Source organism: Heptranchias perlo, chromosome 6 (assembly GCF_035084215.1).
Source record: "Heptranchias perlo isolate sHepPer1 chromosome 6, sHepPer1.hap1, whole genome shotgun sequence".
Taxonomy (NCBI): domain Eukaryota; kingdom Metazoa; phylum Chordata; class Chondrichthyes; order Hexanchiformes; family Hexanchidae; genus Heptranchias; species Heptranchias perlo.
The window spans coordinates 100,994,861-101,015,947 of record NC_090330.1 but is presented as its reverse complement, the minus strand read 5'-3'; the positions used below and the strand labels follow the sequence as shown (position 1 = coordinate 101,015,947).

At 42.3% G+C, this 21,087-nt stretch overlaps 1 protein-coding gene across 5 annotated transcripts in view; it reads right to left on the bottom strand.

Moving 5' to 3' along the window:
- Window positions 1–21,087, bottom strand: part of tbc1d4 (TBC1 domain family, member 4) — a 215,932-nt gene that overhangs the window by 35,881 nt on the left and 158,964 nt on the right. For 3 of the 5 annotated variants that reach the window (XM_067986534.1, XM_067986537.1, XM_067986536.1), the window contains 3 exons: window positions 18,934–19,089; window positions 2,027–2,199; window positions 1,279–1,488 (listed from right to left, as the gene is read on the bottom strand). In XM_067986534.1, the coding sequence (XP_067842635.1) occupies window positions 1,279–1,488; window positions 2,027–2,199; window positions 18,934–19,089 (539 nt within the window). Of the gene's footprint in view, window positions 1–1,278; window positions 1,489–2,026; window positions 2,200–12,621; window positions 12,846–18,933; window positions 19,090–21,087 lie in introns of those variants that run through there. The other 2 variants (XM_067986538.1, XM_067986535.1) reach the window with 2 other exon arrangements.

The following is a 21,087-nucleotide window of genomic DNA, read 5'->3' as shown; positions in this document are numbered from 1 at the left end:
TTTTTTTTTTTAAATGGAATCCGTACCCTCATGAGAACAACTATCAGTTAAATTTTAGCGAGGCTCCATTCCTAAATTAGAATTTTACATCAACGAGAGCATGAGGGCAGTGTCTCTGATTCACAGCACTTTGGACTCTGTTGTTGATTGAAATAAATCCTCCAAGTATGGAGTACAGCCTTGCAAACTTTACCCTTATATACTTTTTTAAAAAAATAAAGCAAGCAGCTCTTTTAAGTACAAGAGCGTGTAAAGGAGTTTAGAAATAGGTTGCTGTTGAAATCTATATCAACATGGAAAACTAAGTGACGTCAGGAGTCCTCAATGAATTAAACGCTCTTTTAGATAGAATTGCTTAAGAACTGCTTGTCCTCGATGCATCAAGTCAATTCCAATCTGCTATTTGTATAAATCTTGAAGGCAATCTCACCCAGCTCTTTGATATTCATAGTTAAGCAATGCATCAGTAGAGACAACCATCAACATTTTCACAACAGTAGAGGAATTTGGAGAGTGGGAGAGGAGGGAAGTTCATGCTGTACGAACACGAGAGGAAAAAAAAGGAGCGGTTTCTACTGTTTTGAGGTAAAGGTTGACCATTTCTGATGACCCTCACACAGTTCCTAAAATATGTACTGTATATATTTTGTTTTCACTTTGTCTATTATACAGATCTCATCTGCACCCCACCGAGAAAAATTAATTGAGTGAAAAGAGACAGTGGCCTAGAAATTGATTCACACCCCAACCGCCATGCGCAAATCTGATGCAAGAGGTCCATGTAAAATTGGACCTCATGAGTCATCATCACGTGACCGGTGGGGGGGGGGGGGGGGGGGGAGGGGGGAGCAAATAGTGTCCGACGACAATCCGCAGTTTCAAACATGGAGCCAAGAGGAGCATTCCTGCCCCTCCTGGCTCCGTATTCAAGTAAGTCCATTTCTTTTTTTTTTGAAAACTTACCTTTCTGGTGACAGCCTCTAGCGGCCCCTTTAACGGCCGCTGGTTTGGCTGCTTTAGGCCCGAGAAAACTGACTGCGGCATGCATCGTGGACCTAAGGCTAGTCTTAGGCGTGCCCCCTGGACGACTCTGGCAGTGCCCTAACCAATCCTATGAGCGTGTGCCATATTGGACCCATCAGCACCTTTTTTTTTGCCAAAGTTCGCTTGAGGAAAAATTCTCCCTCTGATACAATTTTGAAACTCAAATGCATTATATCCACAGCGGATATTTCAATGGCCGTTAACAATACATTCAATATTTCTGTGAGAGCTAACCTTCCAGCCTTTGATTTTCCTTCTCCATCCGAAGCAATAGGATCTGCTGACAGATGGCTTTTCTCCACATGATCCGGAGCACCTCCGAGGGGCGTTTCTTCTTCTCCCCAACTGGGAGGTCATCCGCCTGCAGCAGAGAGGCCAAAGGGTCCTCCTCCACAGCTGGCGCAAGAGGAGAAAGAGGTGGCAACTCAATGCCGTCAAAACCATCTACAGAAATAGAAAATCGTATCTTGTTATGCCATCCATCTGGCTTGAGAAAAGCACAACACAGACATATGTCTGCAGCATCATGTTTACATAAGAACCTAAGAAATCACAGAATGCAAAGAGGCCATTCATCATGCCCGTTTCTTCCACAGTACCAAGTAAAATTTACCCAGTTACTTAATTTGCGGACAAGCGACACAAAATTCTTCCCTGATCTTCAAAAATGTAATCAAGCAATGTTGTGCTTCGTTAAGCTTCAATCTCAGAGAAAAACTGTTAATGGTGACCCTTGAATGTCAATCACTTCATTCGTGCTTCACCAACTATTACAAGATGATGGGATAAATTTTCGTGTCCACCGCCTGTGGTAATCCAGAGGAATACATTGCCTGTCCATGGTAGAACCCACCTGATTTCATGCCCCGGTAGATTACCCCCGTTTGTCTATGTAGACCATTTCAGCTTGGTGCTAAGGTGGTCCTCCCACGGCAAAATGTCTGCCCACAACTCCCAGAACCCAATGACTGGCACACCGTACCGTCCAATGTTCCTTTCTGCTGCATGGCTGCAGAGGACTTGTTCATGGGCGAAGCGACACGCAAGAAGATCCGCTGGCGCCACGAGATCCGACGAGGTGTGAGGACAATTCCTCCCCCACTCAATGATTCCGTGCTGCAGCCAGAAAAGGCCCTTCTCCTGCTTTCACCATCACTGAAGCATAAAAGAGAAAACATTCAGAGACAAATGCCAAAACTCAAAAGTGTTGAATTCTTCACCACTCAAGTGTTGGTTGGTAAAGAAGTAAACAATTCGTTGGCATTAGATGGTTTAGTAAAATGTGACAACGCCAGGCGGCATTAAGGAGCGGACAAGAAAAACGCACATTTATTCAACAGTCCTGTGAAGAAGGAACGTCAGCCTATTTATGTGAACGCATAGATTAGTACAGTAAAGGATGGACAAAAGGACACAACTGAACATTTTATAAGGCAACAACCAATGCCGGTTTTGTTAGGGCAAAGTGTAGCACGTATTAAAGGACAGGACAGCTGAAAGGCTGACTTCATAAAACCACACTTACCAACTTGATGCAATCGTCTCCCAGTTTTCAGCCTTTGCAAATTGATTCACCCTCAGAAATCATCCAACCACAGTGTGCAAGAATTACAGACATGTTTCTATGACTATTTTTGCAAAGAGCCGAGGGTACATAGAAGATAAACTGTGAAGTGACAGTTCACTGAAGAACTGAAGAGGAAACTTTCTGCTATTCATTATTTATCGAACAATCGTAAACGTGTTCTTTATATGTGAGCTTATAATTTCACTATAAACAGTGAAGAGCAGAAATGTTCTTCCAGCATCACCAAGTGAGACAATGGGATTGCACAGTCTGAAAACATGAGGTACTTATTTTTGCACTGAACCACTATTTGCAAATGATTAGTTTATACCATGTGCACTTTCCTTTTCTAATACACTGAATCTTTGTGATTTACTCAAACACAAAAGGTCATGAGGGTTTTTCTTCCAGAAATTTATGTCGATGTCGGTGTACCTTATGTTTGCACTAATTACAGAGAAGCATGCATGGATAAATCAATCTGTAGGCATATTTGTACATGTTAACATAGTAGTGTTACATGCTTCAGCATCCGGGTGTTTTGTTGGCAATGTTCAAGAGGGTGGATGTTGATAACAGGGCAGAGCTGCAAAGAAACCAAACTAGTTTGTCTGGGTGCGTTAATTGGGTTGGCTCCCTATTCTTGAGGCGCTGCCAATTCTGCAGCTCCTCGCACAGTCTCTTTTTTTTCTAACTCTGGCTCCAAGCTCCCCTCTCACTTGCCACAAGAGCCCAGAGTGAAGTAGTTAAAGTGAGGAGCGGACTTGAAATACAGCATGATCAAATTATATCATGCATTTCAATTTTGTGCTGTACCGAGGGCCAAATAAGATCTGAATGATTGACTGCCATCGTTCCTCTCATACTAATCTGTTCTTCCACCTAATTGGTATGGGGACATTTTGAGAGTGTCTTACAGACATAAAGGGCAGATTTTTGAATCATGCAGCGCAGGAACAGGAACAATGTGCAGTGCCTGCCTACATACTCCATGGCCATTCTTACTCTAACTTTCCATTGTTAAGGTCACGGTGAACTCTTAGTGTTCAATCCAGCGCTGCAGCAGTTAGTTCAAAGACGGCGGCTCCTTTTTAAAGGAAAGGGAGGTTTAAGATAGTTAAAAAATATGATCATTGCAAATAACTTTTTACTTGAAATAATGGAGCAGCACCAAGGCAGAGTTGCTACTCCAGCAAGTGGCAAAAAGGATTACTGTTTTCAACATTGCAGGACACCACCCTTCCCCTCCAACACAAGGGAGCGATTCAGATGCCCAGCACAAGGTGATGCGACTCTAAATGTTATGTTGATCACTTGCCGACAAGTGAGAAAGAAGCTTGCACACTTCCAAAAAGATTCAACAAAGCGACTCGTCAGTACTTTATACCAAGTAGATGGGCAAAGCAAGTATGTCACAAAGTATCTCCTCACATCCTGTTACACCTTGATTGCTGCCCTGGGCAAAGAAGACAGCCCACCACCACCTTCTCAAGGACACCAATACGAAGAACTTTTATAGTTATATTAGGAAAAAGAGGGTGGTCAGGAGCAGTGTTGGCCCCTTAAAAACTGAAAGTGGGGATATTGTCATTGACAATGGGGAAATGGCGGACATGTTGAACAATTACTTTGCATCAGTATTTACAGTAGAAAAAGAGGATAGCATGCCGGAAATCCCAAGAAAACTTATATTGAATCGGGGACAGAGAGTCGATAAAATTAACATAAGTAAAGCAACAGTAATGAAGAAAATAATAACACTAAAGAGTGACAAATCCCCAGGACCAGATGGTTTCCATCCCAGGGTTTTAAAGGAAGTAGGTGAGCACATTGTGGATGCCCTAACTATAATCTTTCAAAGTTCTCTAGATTCAGGAACTGTCCCTCTAGATTGGAAAATTGCACATGTCACTCCGCTTTTTAAGAAAGGAGAGGGAAACCGGGGAATTATAGACCAGTTAGCCTAACATCTGTTGTGGGGAAAATGCTGGAGTCTATAATTAAGGATAGGGTGACTGAACACCTCGAGAATTTTCAGTTAATCAGAGAGAGCCAGCATGGATTTGTGAAAGGTAGGTCGTGCCTGACAAACCTGATTGAATTTTTTTGAAGAGGTGACTAAAGTAGTGGACAGGGGAATGTCAATGGATGTTATTTATATGGACTTCCAGAAGGCATTTGATAAGGTCCCACATAAGAGACTGTTAGCTAAGATAGAAGCCCATGGAATCGAGGGAAAAGTACGGACTTGGTTAGGAAGTTGGCTGAGCGAAAGGCGACAGAGAGTAGGGATAATGGGAAGGTACTCACATTGGCAGGATGTGACTAGTGGAGTCCCGCAGGGATCTGTCTTGGGGCCTCAATTATTCACAATATTTATTAACGACTTAGATGAAGGCATAGAAAGTCTCATATCTAAGTTTGCCGATGACACAAAGATTGGTGGCATTGTAGGCAGTATAGATGAAAACATAAAATTACAAAGCAATATTGATAGATTAGGTGAATGGGCAAAACTGTGGCAAATGGAATTCAATGTAGACAAATGTGAGGTCATCCACTTTGGATCAAAAAAGGATAGAACAGGATACTTTCTAAATGGTAAAAAGTTAAAAACTGTGGCTGTCCAAAGGGACTTAGGGGTTCAGGTACAAAGATCATTGAAGTGTCATGAACAGGTGCAGAAAATAATCAAGAAGGCAAATGGAATGCTGGCCTTTATATCGAGAGGACTAGAGTACAAGGGGGCAGAAGTTATGCTGCAGCTATACAAAACCCTGGTTAGACTGCACCTGGAGTACTGTGAGCAGTTCTGGGCACCGCACCTTCAGAAGGACATATTGGCCTTGGAGAGAGTGCAGCGTAGGTTTACTAGAATGATACCAGGACTTCAAGGGTTAAGTTACGAGGAGAGATTACACAAATTGGGGTTGTATTCTTTAGAGTTTCAAAGGTTAAGGGGTGATCTGATCGAAGTTTAAAAAATATTAAGGGGAACGGATAGGGTGGATAGAGAGAAACTATTTCCACTGGTTGGGGATTTTAGGAGTAGGGGGCACAGTCTAAAAATTAGAGCCAGACCTTTCAGGAGCGAGATTAGAAAACATTTCTACACACAAAGGGTTGTAGAAGTTTGGAACTCTCTTCCGCAAACGGCAATTGATACTTGCTCAATTGCTAAATTTAAATCTGAGATAGATAGCTTTTTGGCAACCAAAGGTATTAAGGGATATGGGCCAAAGGCAGGTATATGGAGTTAGATCACAGATCAGCCATGATCTTATCAAATGGCGGAGCAGGCACGAGGGGCTGAATGGCCTACTCCTGTTCCTATGTTCCTACAGCTAGGATTGGCAATAAATGCCAGCCTTGCCAGCAATGCCCACATCCCAAGAATGAATAAGCCAAATTCAGACTGCCTTACAGCCCATGAAATGATTACTATGCATGCCCTTATAGCAGGAGCCAGTGATTGCAGCTGCAAGTTATAACCAAAACTCTTGGAACACTGACATCTTAAAAGGGCTTTACACAAGAATTTGTTGTAATAAAGCCACGCATACCAAATGTTCATTACTCATCCCCGTCCTTGTAATAATACCATGCATGCTGCATCCTCATCTACTCACACCCACGGTGGGCGACAGGATAGGCACTTTATGCCACTCTGTGCGCTCTGGACACTTCCAAAGGTTCAATAATACATCCTTGCTTGTATGACAAGGCTGCTCACAACAGAAAAGAGCAGGCACACATAGAAGCAAGGCTCCATAATTACAAACCCTTTTATCTGTTTGAAGAGGTCCTCATGGAAATCTTTGCCAAACCACAATCATATTAACCTTCCACAGCAGCACAGATTGTTCTCGGAATTGTAATTGACATAACTGCACCGCCAACTACACTGCCCGCAAATACAATCTACCGATGTGCCAGGGAACCTGTATACTCTGGTCCAATCTGTCTTCCAAGTAAGTACCTCACCCTGAAAGAGTAGTTTCTGTGGTTAAGGTTAAGGAGGAAAGCAAACCTCAATGGTATTCCTGCTAATAAGTTCTCCTCCAATTCTAAGGCAGAATTTTTGACAAGTTTCTTTGAACTGAAGTACATGCTCCTCTGCAAAGGTGACACCTCAATCACAAGCCTGCACAATAACCCTGGCCAGAACATGGAAAGGGCGGAGGTGTGGGACTAGCTGGATTGCTCTTGCATAGAGCCGGCGCAGACTCGATGGGCTGAATGGCCTCCTTACGTGCTGTAACCTTTCTATAATTCCATGATTCTATGATCAGAGTAAAAGAAAGAAAAAAAATAAAGATTTGCATTTAAATAGCACCTTTCACAACCTCAGGGCGTCCCAAAGTGCTTTACAGCCAATGAAACACTTTTGAACTGTAGTCACTGCTGTAATGTAGGAAACTCAGCAGCCAATTTGCGCACAGCAAGGTCCCACAAACAGTAAAGTGATAATATTCAGATATCTACTTTTAGTGATTAAGGGATAAATATTGGCCGGGACACTGGGGAAAACTCCCCAGCTCTTCTTTGGATAGTGTCATGGGATCTTCTACGTCGACCTGAGAGTACAGGCGGATCCTCAGTTTAAGGTCTCATCTGACAGTGCAGCACTCCCGCAGTGCTGCACTGAAGTGTCAGCCTAGATTTTGTGCTCAAGTCTCGAGAGTCGGACTTGAACCCACAACTTTCTAACTCAAGAGGCGAGAGTACTACCAACCGAGCCACGCCTGACACCGTACACAGCAGACCCGAGTTACCAAAGTATCACAGTACGAACCAACACAAACCACATAGTTTTCAATCCAAGAACAATACTCGAGGGTTGAAATCCAGTACCGATCTTCACATTGCTCAGGGCCGAAATACAGTACCAGCCTGCACATACGATGTTCCCTCACTTTGGTCATCAATGGCTTATTTTACAGGTGTTTTCAAGAGTCCCTCTGTGCCTGTCACTATTAACTCATTTCTGAATGATCCACTTCAAAGCACAATCTTATTATCTGGTCATATTCCCATCTTTCAGTTCCTCTTTAAAAGGTGCAAGGATATGCCAGATTAGCTCAAAGAATCCTTCACTTTTGAGTGAAGAGCAGTGCTCTGATGATTTCTGCAGCCTCTCAAAGTGGAACACTCCACCAATAATCCTTGAAAACCTATAGAGTGTAGCCAATGTCAGCTGAGGTTAGGATTCAAACTCAGGCCCTCAGAATGGAAGAAATAAATTACATTTATTGTGAAGTGAGTGGCAATCAACAGCTTTGCTCTGCTTAAAGAAGGCCTAATATTGTCACAAAAAATGTGAACATAGTTTGCAAATGGAAATCAATGTAGGCGGAAATCAAGCCCAATCTTCCCTCACATTGACTGATGAGTCTCATTAGTTTCCACCAGATGCAGAGCAACTGTATTCTTAATGTGGCCAAGGGGCCGTGTGGAGGACACCTCGTCTTTCACCTGCGACTCTCAACAAACCTGCTGCTACATGTATCGATGGGCTCAATTCAGAATCGCCGACAGTTTGTGTGCGAGAGACAGAAAGGGATTTGATGTAAAAGTTTATTAGCTTTACAGTAGGACTGTGAGAAAGCCCACCAAACAGGTCCATGCTCACAACTGTGGTCCTCCATAAGAAGTTTAGCATTCCTGAATAGAAGAACATTTTATCCAGATAAATATGACACACTGGAAACGGAAAGCTTTGCTCACCCATGCCCACCTGTGCAGAAGCACACACGCTATTGGCTGACACGTTTGCATGTGATGTAGGAATCTATAGTTCCGTTGAACAGTTACAACAGCAAGTGATAGCAGAATTGTGAATTACAAAATTGGATTAATTAAAAAAAGTAATCACTTACATAGATTTACGGTGACTGGTAAAAGAACCAAAGGTGACATGAGGAAAAACATTTTTTTTACACAGCGAGTGGTTAGGATCGGGAATGCACTGCCCAAGGGGGCGGTGGAGGCAGATTCAATCATGGCCTTCAAAAGGAAACTGGGTAAGTACTTGAAAGGAAAAAATTTGCAGGGCTACGGGGAAAGGGCGGGGGAGTGAGACTAGCTGGATTGCTCTTACATAGAGCTGGCGCGGACTTGATGGCCCGAATGGCCTCCTTCTGTGCTGCAGCCTTTCTATGATTCTATTTATTACTTTGGGAACAGCACTGTTTTCTCGAAGTTGTAATAAACCACCTCCCTCAGACTAGAAGGAAAATATAAACTCACTACTCTGTCTCTCTCAGAGCGAACAACAGAAAGAATTACCTTTAAATGGAAAGCAGTGCATTGCTGTCCGTGTCTCGACGCACATTGGCCACTCATGTCAAGTACCGAACCGCCCCACTGTCTCCAAGTTTGTAGCCCCAGCTGCAGCTGTACAAATCTCCATTAAATGAGCCACTTCAGCTCTCCTTTATCAGCATTAGAAATGCATTCCACAAGATCAGTCTGGCCAGGCTCTTTGATAGCAAAAATGACAGATCGCTGCAATCCGCACACAGGTTTTCAGCGCCTGTCGTAACCATCCACTCTTCAGAAGGAGAACCAGGAATCTTTTCACCCAGGAGCAGATCAAGCTGAGACTTGCTGAACTTTTCACTGCTGTTGTTTTTTAACTGTACATTCAGCTGTACCTTCGCTCAAATTGATCTGCACTTGGGAGAATAAACCCCTCTAAAATCACCGAATAAATTATACTTTTCATCCACAGCCACATAGACAAACGGAAGACAACAGAAAAGAAATCATCTCACTCATTAGGGGGGGAGTGAGAAACAGAATTAAGCAGCTACAACCACGAGTCTTATCCCATCAAATCCAGACAGGATGTAAAGACAAGGTATGCCCATGGTCACGACACCAGGTGGATTATCTTACTGTCCATCAACATTCAAGCCATGTACAGTGCACACTACTTGTGTGGGCACAGTCAAAATGGTCACTGCTCATCAACTGCTGGAGAGATGACCGTGTAAAATTCAAATATCAGGAAAGTTACTTGCAAGATAACTAAGTAATATTCGGTGGCTTTTCAAAGATTTTTTTTTTAAAAAGAGGCAGGAACATAAACAAAAAAAAAATCAAAAACGAGAAGAGGCAGGAAATGAATCGAAGTGGAAGAGATTGTAGAGAAATGCCGCAAAATGTGTCAAAAGTGATTAAATGATGGCCCCAAAGTTCAAAGTGAATCATTCGCAAATGTACATATGAGTGTTCTTGCTGGGAGACTCAGGGTCTCTCACGTGACCTCAGGAGTTGTGCAAGAATTTCGCTGTGTTTACATCTTACATTCTACGCAGTTGCTTCAGCCTTGAAGAATGTTTAATTTGAAAGAGGCCCTAAAATACCATTAAGCAAGATAAACTGAGATTGATGGATTTTTTTTTAGGCAAGGATATTAAGGGTAACGGAACCAAGGCGGGTAAATGGAGTTAAGATACAGAACAGTCATGATCTAATTGAATGGTGGAACAAGTTTAAGGGGCTGAATGGCCTACTCCTGTTCCTATATTAAAATAAAAAGACATGGTTCATAAATTCATTGTGCTGTGGCCTGGAAATTATACCTTGTGATATTATCATACAAATATTTAACACATTTATTTGAAATTCCTCTGATTGCTCTTTTAACAGAGGTGATAAAATAGTCAAATAAAGGAGTTTGATAAAAGCTCAATCAGCATTTCTACAATACTATCACATTGCTTAATTTCCAGATTCATATGGATTACATTATTGTAAAAATCTATTTACAAGAGGTAACTAATAAATCATACCTGCCTTGTTCCTGCTGGTTAATCTCAATGCTGTAACAAGTAACCAGGATGATCCAATTGTGATAGGCAAAATCAAAATTAAGTGACGACAAAGAAGTGACTGGGAAATTACCCTGAGTTCTGTGTACAACCTGTGCAGGCATTCCTGACAAGGTAAAGGTTGAAAATTGCACAGGTTTTTGTAAAATGTTTACACATATAGCAAAATAATAACTGCACTGTTACAGTGGAGCTCCATGGAGAGGCACTGACAATGTTACACAGGGAAATTCTACAGAGAATGCAATGACTGTATACTGTTCTCTCCATGGGAAGGACAATGTCCAACTACTGCTTCCATCTCTGTGGGAATTTGTGTATTCAATGAGAGCTCAGCTAAGAAATCACATACAGAAAAAAATTCGAGTGGCCTTCTGTGCTTACAAATATTATTGTAAACAATTTTACAACACCAAGTTATAGTCCAGCAATTTTATTTTAAATTCACAAGCTTTCGGAGGCTTCCTCCTTCCTCAGGTAAATGTTTACCTGAGGAAGGAGGAAGCCTCCGAAAGCTTGTGAATTTAAAATAAAATTGCTGGACTATAACTTGGTGTTGTAAAATTGTTTACAATTGTCAACCCCAGTCCATCACCGGCATCTCCACATTACAAATATTATCTGGGTCGTTTTCACATTGCTGTTTGTGGGACCTTGCTGTGAGCAAATTGGTTGCTGCATAACCTACAATACCACAGTGACTACACTTCAAAAAGTACTTAATTGGCTGTAAAGCATTTTGGGACATCCTGAGGTCATGAAAGGCACTATATAAATGCAAGTCTTTCTTTTCCCAGAAATTTTTAGCAATGGCCATTAACACACTTTGAGGAATGCCCTCAACAATATGTACTTCCTGTTATAACAAGTCCACTGCTCTTTACCCAGAGGACAGGACAGCAGAAATTCCAGATTTCAGTAAGAGGAAGCCAGCAAAAGCAAATCTCGCAAAGCAAAATACAGGACAGTAGAAAAAGCAGAGAGGAACAAAAAAATCCAAACACAATAAAAACCTAGAAAAAGAAACAGCAGAGGAAAGGGAAAGAGCGAAGAGAAAGCAGAGTAAAGAGAACACACAGAAAGTAGGAGAAAACAGGGAGAGAAAAACAAATAGAACAAAGATTGGAGAGGAAATCAAAACAGTAAAGATATAAACACAAGTGGAGAAAAACAGAAAGAGTGACGGGAACAAAGGAGAAAGACAGAGATCAGAGAGAAAACACAAAGAGAAAAAGAATGAGGAAAGAAAAACAGGAGGAACAGAGAAAAAAGGAAAAATCAGAAAGAAAACAAAAACAGCAGAGAAAATAGCAACTACAAAAGAGAAAGAGGGAAAAAAGCATCAGGAAAAGCAGATAAATCAGAGAGAGAAACAGAGTGAAGAAAAAAATAGCAAGATCAGGGAAAAACAGAGAGAAAGCAAAGTAGAGAAAAACAAAAAGCTCAAAGAAAAACAGGAACTAAGCGAAAACAGAGCACAGTAAAATCAAGGATCGGGATTAAAAAAAACAGAAAGACAGGAAAAGTGGAGGAAACGGGAAGAGCAGAGAGAAAAATGAAGAGCAGAAAATAAAAAAAGAGCAGAGAGGAATGGAAAGAATAAAAAGAAAAACAGAGCAGAGAAAAACAGAAAGATGAGATAAAAACAAAGATCAGAGGGCAATACAGATTCTGCAAAGAGTAAAGCAAAAAGAACAAATCAAACAACAGAGAAAAGAACAAAACAGAAAGAGCAAAAATAAAACAGAAAACAAACACAAAAAAAAGCAAAAAGGGGGTAACAGAAAGGTCAAATAAAAAGATTATTTTGTTCTGAATTTTTTTTAAAATTAAAATTGTAATTAGCTTCCGACACTAGATAAAAATGAATTGGAAGCAAAAGTAATGAAAATCAAGTTTATTTTAGGAGGTAAATAAACCACATCCTCATTTTTAACACAGCAAAAGCAAAATTAATAAAAAATATTCTTCACTACCAAATTAGTTAATAAATATGAACATGCATGATATTGCTTAATATTCCAACCAGACTCTGTTGTAAGAATCTGCACAGGGACATCCTGACAGAAAAGTGTTACATCATCTTTTTGTGGCACCTGAGGTCTCTCCTCAACCTCACCCAAATGGCCACCAAGTGATTCTAGGACTGCCTGGCCGGCGACAACCACGTACCACACAAAGATGGATGGCTGCTCCAATCCCAGTGTAATCAGTAGACTGATTATTGAGCTACCATGGACTACTGGCTGGGCCCAGCTTTGTTGCATGATGCACTGCAACTCAGCCATGAGATTACATCTAGGATAAATTCGGCAACTGCAGAGAACGTTCAGACTTGCCACTTGCTCCCTCAGCAGAATCACTTTCTCTGCCCTCTTCATGAGGGACATAAGAGGCAGCAGTTTTCAGGGTGTGGATAAATCATCTGTAAGGGTAGGAGCATTGAAATAATAAACGTATGGCTTTTGAAAAGATCACTGATAGTTTGGATGAACAACTTTGTTCCGATCTATAGAGTGCAGATAGAAAGAAGCAATGGGCATTACAGATGCGACAATAAATGTCACATAAAATAGTATTTTCATGTTAATTATCTTAAATTACTTGTGCTAGATAGCCGAATAGTGACTGGCACAATGTGATAAATACATTGTAAATGAACTTACCAGACACAGAGGAGTTAGTTGTTTGGCTGTCCTCCTTCTTCAGAATATAACGAGCACTTTAGTTTCAGTAGCTGTAAGATTTTTCTGCCAAATTGGCCGGGGGTGGGGAGGGGAGAGATAGGGGCACATCTTTTCTGTTGTTCACTGTGGAAATGATTTCATATTCTTCTATATCCCCGATAATATAGACAGTTTTGTTGACCTAATTCATCACTTTTCCCTATGCTGTTTGATTCACTGAAGAGGCCAGCACCATTGAATGAGACCCAATAACCTGCTCCTGATGTTTGAAACATCTGCCAGGAAACTACCACTTTGAATGGGGATGAGAATTGGGACTTGCATACAGTGGTAAAGATGCATTTGCATACAGTTACAGTAAAAAGTGGCAAACTAACCCAACATACAAGTCTCCCAAGTTACTGTTCAAAGACAAAGGGCTGTGCAGACACAGCTCAACCCCCCTTGTTCCCATTTGCTCCCCACCAACCACCGCCAATACAAGCAGCTGATAATCTGATGTTTATCACAGTAAAAAGGTACCAGTTTGTGCACACTCATGCAAAAAACACTGATAAAAGTAACAAGGAAAGTATAAGTTGATAAGACAGGAACTGACTCAGATTTTGTAATGGTGAATGCTTGCCTTGACAGCATGAGCTTTCTGAAGGAAGATAAGGTCAATGACTCAACAAGCTGGGCAAGTGCCAGCAGCACCATCTTGTCATGAAACATTACCATAGTTACTGCTGAGCAGCTCAATCTGAAATGATCTCGTTTTTGTTGAGTCAAGCAGCTATTGGCATAATGTTCTGCATCATGCTGCACTGCACTGCTGAACATAAAGGCAAATCATTATAAGCAGATGGTTTGGGAGGGGGTTGGGAGAGGAATATAAATTACCTTGGTGGAGTGTCCTGATAGCCACTATGGATTTCCCATACACCAAGTACACCACTGCCATGGCCACATGCCAAGCTTACCATGGGGTATGTCATGGACAATTCCTGCCATCTGCTGCAAACTAGCTACCTATCACGAGTCCTTGATAAATGCACTAGATATTCTGCTCTGTTCACCCGTGAGGGTGGGTACTCTGTGGGCTCCCTAGCAATACTGGATTTTTCCAAAGTGATGTGTGATGTAGAATATGTCTTAATATGGGTAGGTGTATTCAAAAGATATACGTGATATTAATTATGTCTTACAATGTCATTGTGCACATCAGTGGCCATTATCCAACTGCGTGCATTCCAAGGCGCCTGCGTTATTTGAAGGAGGAGAAACACAGGGTGGGTGGTTCTTTGCAAAACAGGGCTATCCTCTGCACCCAAGGTTGCTGGCCCCAGTGAGAAACCCCCAACAGCAGAGGAACATCTCAGTCAGATCACCTCAGCAGCAGTTTGCTCTACCTGGGCTGCCAGCTCAGCTGCCGCCTCCCTCTTCAAGAAAAGTGTGGCATGCAACTTTGGCACAATGAGAGAATGTGTGAAAATGGCAACGATTGTCTCCAATGTTTCAAGTGGTACCTCCTCGGGGGTGTGGGAGTTCCCAGCTTAGGTTTGCCCATGCTTAATAGGACTCGAAAAAATGTGTGCAGGTAAGGGACACACTCACCTTTGGCTTACTTCTGATAAAGACACACTTATTCCTCCATTACAGCCAGATATAAAGGAGCTGGGTGACTCCACTGACTCAGGCAGCAACCTCCCTCAATTTAGTTGGCACCTGTACACTTACTGGGAGATGGCACCTTCTACAACTGGACCTCCAACTCTTCAGCATCAAAGGGAGCAGTTTTGCCCCTGGTGTCATTGTGACCAATTAGTTCAGTTCTCTGTCACTACAACTTTCCTTCTTATAGCGAGCTGCAGCCTTTTTAGAGCTTCTTTGGCACTGGATTTTGTGATTCCAAGCCAATTGTGCTATAGGCCGAGCTCTCTGGGCAAGCTTTACTTTGCCTGTTGCCTAGTCAAATGAGCGGGTATGACACATCATAAACTTCAGCACACTTCACCCCGAGCCAAGGGCGAGGGGTGGGTGTGGAGGGGGCGGGGGGGAAGGGAGGTGTTTTGGGTCAGAAAACCCCAATTTTTGCTGGAATCGCAAAATCAGGGCTTTGATAACTAATGTCCAAGAGTCATTCTCCTAACAAATAACTAATGGAGCAGCCTAACGATAAAGAAAGACCTGAATTTATATAGCGCCTTTCACGACCTCAGGACATCCCAAAGTGCTTCACAATCAATGAAGTACTTTTGAAGTGTAGTCACTGTTGTGATGTAAGAAACGCGGCAGCCAATTTGCACACAGCGAGGTCCCGCAAAAATGTGATAATGACCAGATAATCTGTTTTAGTGGTGTTGGTTGAGGGATAAACATTGGCCAGGACACCAGGGATAACTCCCCTGCTCCTCTTCGAAATAGTGCTATGGGATCTTTTACGTCCACTTGAGGGGGCAGATGGCGCCTCGGTTTGTTGTCTCATCCAAAAGACGGCACCTCCGAAAGAGCTGCCTTAAATGTCCAGGATTGGGATTCTCATGAAACCCTAAACACATAAACAAAAGGAATCGCTTCAAATAATTCCCATTAGGCCCTGACCCTCCTCATCCATACAGCAAAAGAGAGTTGAGGGGCATTCACTCCTTTTTCAATGTTATGTATTTTTAAACCCAGCCTCAGAATAACAGCCTGTACCTCATCGGTGTGATTTTTTTTCTTCAACATCTCCCCTAATAGCCAGACATTTGACTTCTCGTAGACAGACGGTGTCACTTAATAGTGCTCATCAATCCTATATTACGGGTAGCGTGGTGCTGTGGGCTTGCAGACACTACAAGCAGGATTGGACTGGCTTCCACAGACAACAGCGCATCTGGAAGGTCTACGAGAAGACAAACCCCACTGCTTCACTCAAAAGTCCTGTTGCTCATCAGATCCAGCAAGAGAACACTATTCCAAAGCCCCTTGTGGACTCTTTAAATATGCTGTGCCGGTACCCATGATGTCATCCTTAGCAATAAATAACTTGTAGGTTCTTACTGGAAAATTCTCCAGTCAGTGCAGACAACAGAAAATCTTTGCACAGTTGGCATTGCAAGGATTCACTTTTGAAAGCCAGCCCAGAAGACCCAAACACATCTTTGGAGCACATTTAACAAGTCAGGGAAGGCTCTTACTTGTAGTCTAAACAGAAATATATGAAGTTACATTTCTCCATTATTGGTAATCGATGTTCACAGTCTTCACATTCTTTTCATACTTATCTTTACATTTTTTTAAAATCAGGCAGAGGCTTCCTTTTATTTAATTAAGTTATTTTTCTGCCTTGATCTTTCTTGGTCCTCACAGTCCCTACCCATAACCTCCAGCAATGCCTATCTTAAACTGATCTTTACAAAGTGTGCAGGGGTGTGATCCTCCCTCCAGTTGGAGAGATGTTTGGGTTTCATTTGCCACCTCCTCATAACGGTACAGCTGAGACGGTCAAACTTTAGAATTAGTTTTCCCAAAATGTTTTTTTTATATATAAGTTCTGCAGCAAAACACCATTTCCCTGGCTGAGGGACAACCAATTACCTCTTCTACCAAATACCATTCTTTAGCCAGTGGCTAGGATATGGCTGACTCGCTCGCCCTCCGTGTGGGGAAGTGCTTCATCTCCATTCAGTGTCTTCCACCGGTTGAGATCAGGGATTCACCGCGAGTGGACATCCCTTGCACGCACCTATATTTTACCATTCTGTGAGATAACGTGTGCGCCCACCAGTGTGCTGTGCCACTAGGATTCCGCTGACCAGAGCTTCGCTTTTCAGAAAATACATCCATGTTTCTGACTTCTTTACTAGTTTAATCCAATGTTAGTTGAGACTGTGAGTGTGATGGAAAAGGTTGCCTACCAACTGAAAGTTCTTGTGGAAACTGTGCAACTTAAAGTAGAAGTCTCATCACCAAATATCAAATAATGGCAAAGAATTACAATTCTGTCAAAGGATTATAATTAATATCTTGTTGCCGAGTTCCAATCCACTTCAATAGAAATTTGATTTTTTTTTTTGCGAATACACGACTGAGAAAGATTACCTCTGCATGTTATTTGTGGTGAAATCATAAACGTGAGTATAAAGAACAGATCTATGATCTTAATATAAACAGTTGATGATATCATTAGGGGTATTGGCTCGAACAAGTTTTTAAGACTGACAGCATGAGGAAAGTTACTTTAGCCAACTCAGTATGGTCTTTCTTGTTCTTTGAAAGTAATTCAGCCTCTATACAAATAAATTACATCAAAGCAGCAGAGAAGACAGAGGGGAGAAACTCTATGACTTCATTTCAAAACCAGCTTGGAGTCACTGTTGTTATGTGGGCAAATGCAGTAGTCATTAAGCAAGTAAGATCCCACAAATGTCGGAGAGATAAACGACCAGATAACCTGGTTTTGATAGTGTTGGTTGAGAGAGGAATATTGGCCAGGACACCTGCTTAAGGCACTGGAAAGGGCAGATGGAGCCTCGGTTTAATGGCTTAGTTAAAGGATAGCACCTCTGGCAGTGCAGCAGTCCCTCAGTACTGCACTGGGGTTTCAACCTAAATTATGTGTTCCAATATTGTAGTGGGACTTGAACCCACAATCTCCGACTCAGCAGTGACCGCTACCAACTGACCTGCTGTATGTTGCGAGTTTCGTCAGGATTTAAATGCAGTAAATTTAAAATGTGCAGGGACAGTCTTGCACAAACGTAGCAAAATTTAATTGCCAATTAAAACTTTCCAGATGTAACTTTTTCACTGTCATAATCTTATCTTTTCAAGCCAGTACCTCCAATGTCAATAGCATTTGCTGTTCAAATTTTAAAAAAAGCTCATGGTGGGGGGCAGGGGGAGAAAGGGTGATCAGGGGTGCAAAGGGAGGCTTAGAAAAAGTAAAGCTGCAGAGGCAAAACAAAATAATTCTTTTAGTATTTCAACAGTAACACGGCAGTCAGAGATTAGATCCACGAAAAAATGTAAATAGGCTTGAAACAAGGGATGAGCACAAGATATTAATTATTCTTCACACAAAGAGCTAGATTGTGACTGTGCAATAGACTTTGAAGTCAATGGAAATAAAAATGGGGAGAGATGCAACATGGGCTGCCGATTTGCTATCACTCATTCTACACTACCACACAAAGTCAAGATTTACCCCAAAGTGAGATCGATACATAGAATGGACTTCCAGATAGACTAGTGGAAGCAAAAAATCATTCAAGAACCAATGGCGGGTACTTTAGTACCACTCTGGATGGATGAATTAAGATGGACCAAATAGCCTTCCTCATTCATAATCATCTTGTGACGGAACAAAATAGGAAGGTAGGAATAGGACACCTAGCTCCTCAAGCCTGTTCCACCGTTCAATTAGATCATGGCTGATCTGTATCTTAACTCCATTTACCCACCTAGGTTCTGTAACTCTTAATAGCCTTGCCTAACAAAAATCTATCAAAGGCAAATATAATTCTTTGCAAGTGATTTTTGAAAGAAGTTAGGTGGTGAGATTCTCTCCTTAAAATCATAGACATTTTTACCAACGTTAAGCTACACTTTGTGACAACTTGTGCAGTTTACATTGAAGCAAAAGCAGATTTTACGATGTAAGCCAACTGCAAAGATTCGAAAATATTTATTCACTGTAGGCCACAGCAATTAGAACATAAACAAAAGTGACAAACATCTGACACAACCACAGGCACATCAATTAGTCAGGCGGACCAGGCAACAGGTGCAGTATTAGGGCAGAATTCGCAAGCAGGCTGCAGGCCGCTCTCACCTCTTTGAGGTCCCGCTCTCCGACTGCTGCAGCAGTCTGCCCGAGTTCATGTAAAAGGACTTCAGGAAAGAAGGGGCGGACAAGGAGGAGGGAAGGCTGCTGGAAGTGGATTCGCTCTCTGAGTTACCACAATTACGTCTCACGATATTGATGGGGCTGAGCAAGGGCAACCAGAAGGAGAAAGCAAACACAAAAATCAACAGTCAAATAATGGAGGTGAGGAGCGATGGTCTGTCGAGTGAAAAGTGCTCCCTCTGTAAGTTGGAAACTACAGAATTTCCCCAGGAGATGGATTTAAAAAACGACAATAACATTGGGAATACACAGCACATCTGGCAGCATCTAGAAAAAGACAGATGACCATTTTGGGTAAATACCCTGAATTCTGACAAAGGGTCTCCATCCAAAACACTAACTTGCCTTTTCCATTTACAGATACTGTCTTTTAGCAGTCATTTCCGTTTCGACATCACACGGCAGGATTTTTATATTAAAAGTGCGTAAAGGAGAAGTTTAACCCATTGAGGACTGGAAAACACTTGCAGCTTTTGAAATTCACCTTTCTGTCATTTAACTCCCGTAACACTTATATTTAGGCGACCCCCCCCCTTGAAGAGCAGTGTTCTAAAAACTGCCTTTTATATTAGCAATGTTTTAATTTGGCCTGTGAGCTGTGCCTAGGGTTGCCAACTCTGGTTGTCCAGATTCCTGGAGGTGTCATCACATGACCTTCTGCCTCCAACCGCCCCGCCTCCACACTATTGCCATTGGTCGCCCGACATGTCCACTCCTGCCTTCAACCACGAATTGGAAAGCAAATAGACTCATCATTACCTGATTGACTCACAGTCAAGAATCATCCAAACAGCCTTTTTTTCCCATGCTCACTATTTTTATGACTAGTAAACAAAAGTGTTAAAAGAATTTTTTTTTTAAAAAGCACAATTTTTTTTATTGCCCCTTTCATTTTTCTCCCGGGTTGCTCGCAGCAGTATCCTGAAGCTCAGTCTTTAATTCCTGGAGACTCCAGGACAATCCTGGAGGGTTGGCAACCCTGGCTGGGCCCCAGGCATTTATGCTGCTATAGCTGGCTCCCTTGTAGGTCTACAAGTCTGCCACTGGGATGAAAGGAGCTGGATTTAGCATTGTAAACGTGGGAGATGCCTCACAGCCGCAGTCTCCCAGAATCTGAATTAAAATGGCAGCATTCTAAAAGCAGCTCCAGCGGAATTGGACTGTGGTTAGAACAGCAAGACTGAAAATGGTTCTCACACACCGACGAATTTTTGTTTCAGGGTGCTCGTGAACAGCAATTTCAATGTTGGGGCATTTTTAGTTTCAACTCTGATGAAAAAAAATAATGGATATAATGAAGAACGAGGTTCAGTGAACTAATGGCAGCAATAAACTCTAAGGAATGCACACATCACCTTGTTTTTAAAACACACCATTCATTATTTGACACTTACCCTTGTCTCTGGTGTGATAATGTCCCAACATATTCAAGTCTTATTCTTTATTCCCTAAAGACAGAAATGCACAAAACCAAAAAAAGACAGCATGCTCCAGTTTTGAAGTCTCATTACATTGTTTCCTTGGACATGATTTTCACTCGGAGCCTGGAGCCCAGCGGGTGGGGTAGACGTTCGCGGGGGGGAACCCGGAAGTCAAGTGAGTGCGTTGCAATCTGCCATCGCAAATCGACTGTCAGAAGTCAGCTTACTGGCTCATTAATTACTGATGCTGACGCAAAGAAAACAAAGGGGTTATTGCAATGGCCCTAAACCGCCATTTTGCGCTGCTGAGCCGGGACTCCCGGCCGCCGATCCCACTTCGGCACGCACTCCACCATAACTGGTGGCGTCAGCTCGCTCACATACCCACTGGCATTGTGACTAGGTCCCGTGTAACAAAGGAGTACGGTGGCGGGGGGGGGGGGCGCGGAAATTTAAGGTGCAGCCTTTAAAAACGTCTCGAATGGCTGAAGATTTCAGCAGGAAGCCGGGGGAGCAGTAAGTAAGTAGCAAACTTAGAGCAAGTCTGCACTGGATGTCTGGAAGCTGGCTCAGGTGAGAACGTCTTCCACTGGAGAAACAGGCAGAGGCACTGAACATTGGGAGCAAGGGGGTTGGAAGGAGGCCAAAAAAATGAGCC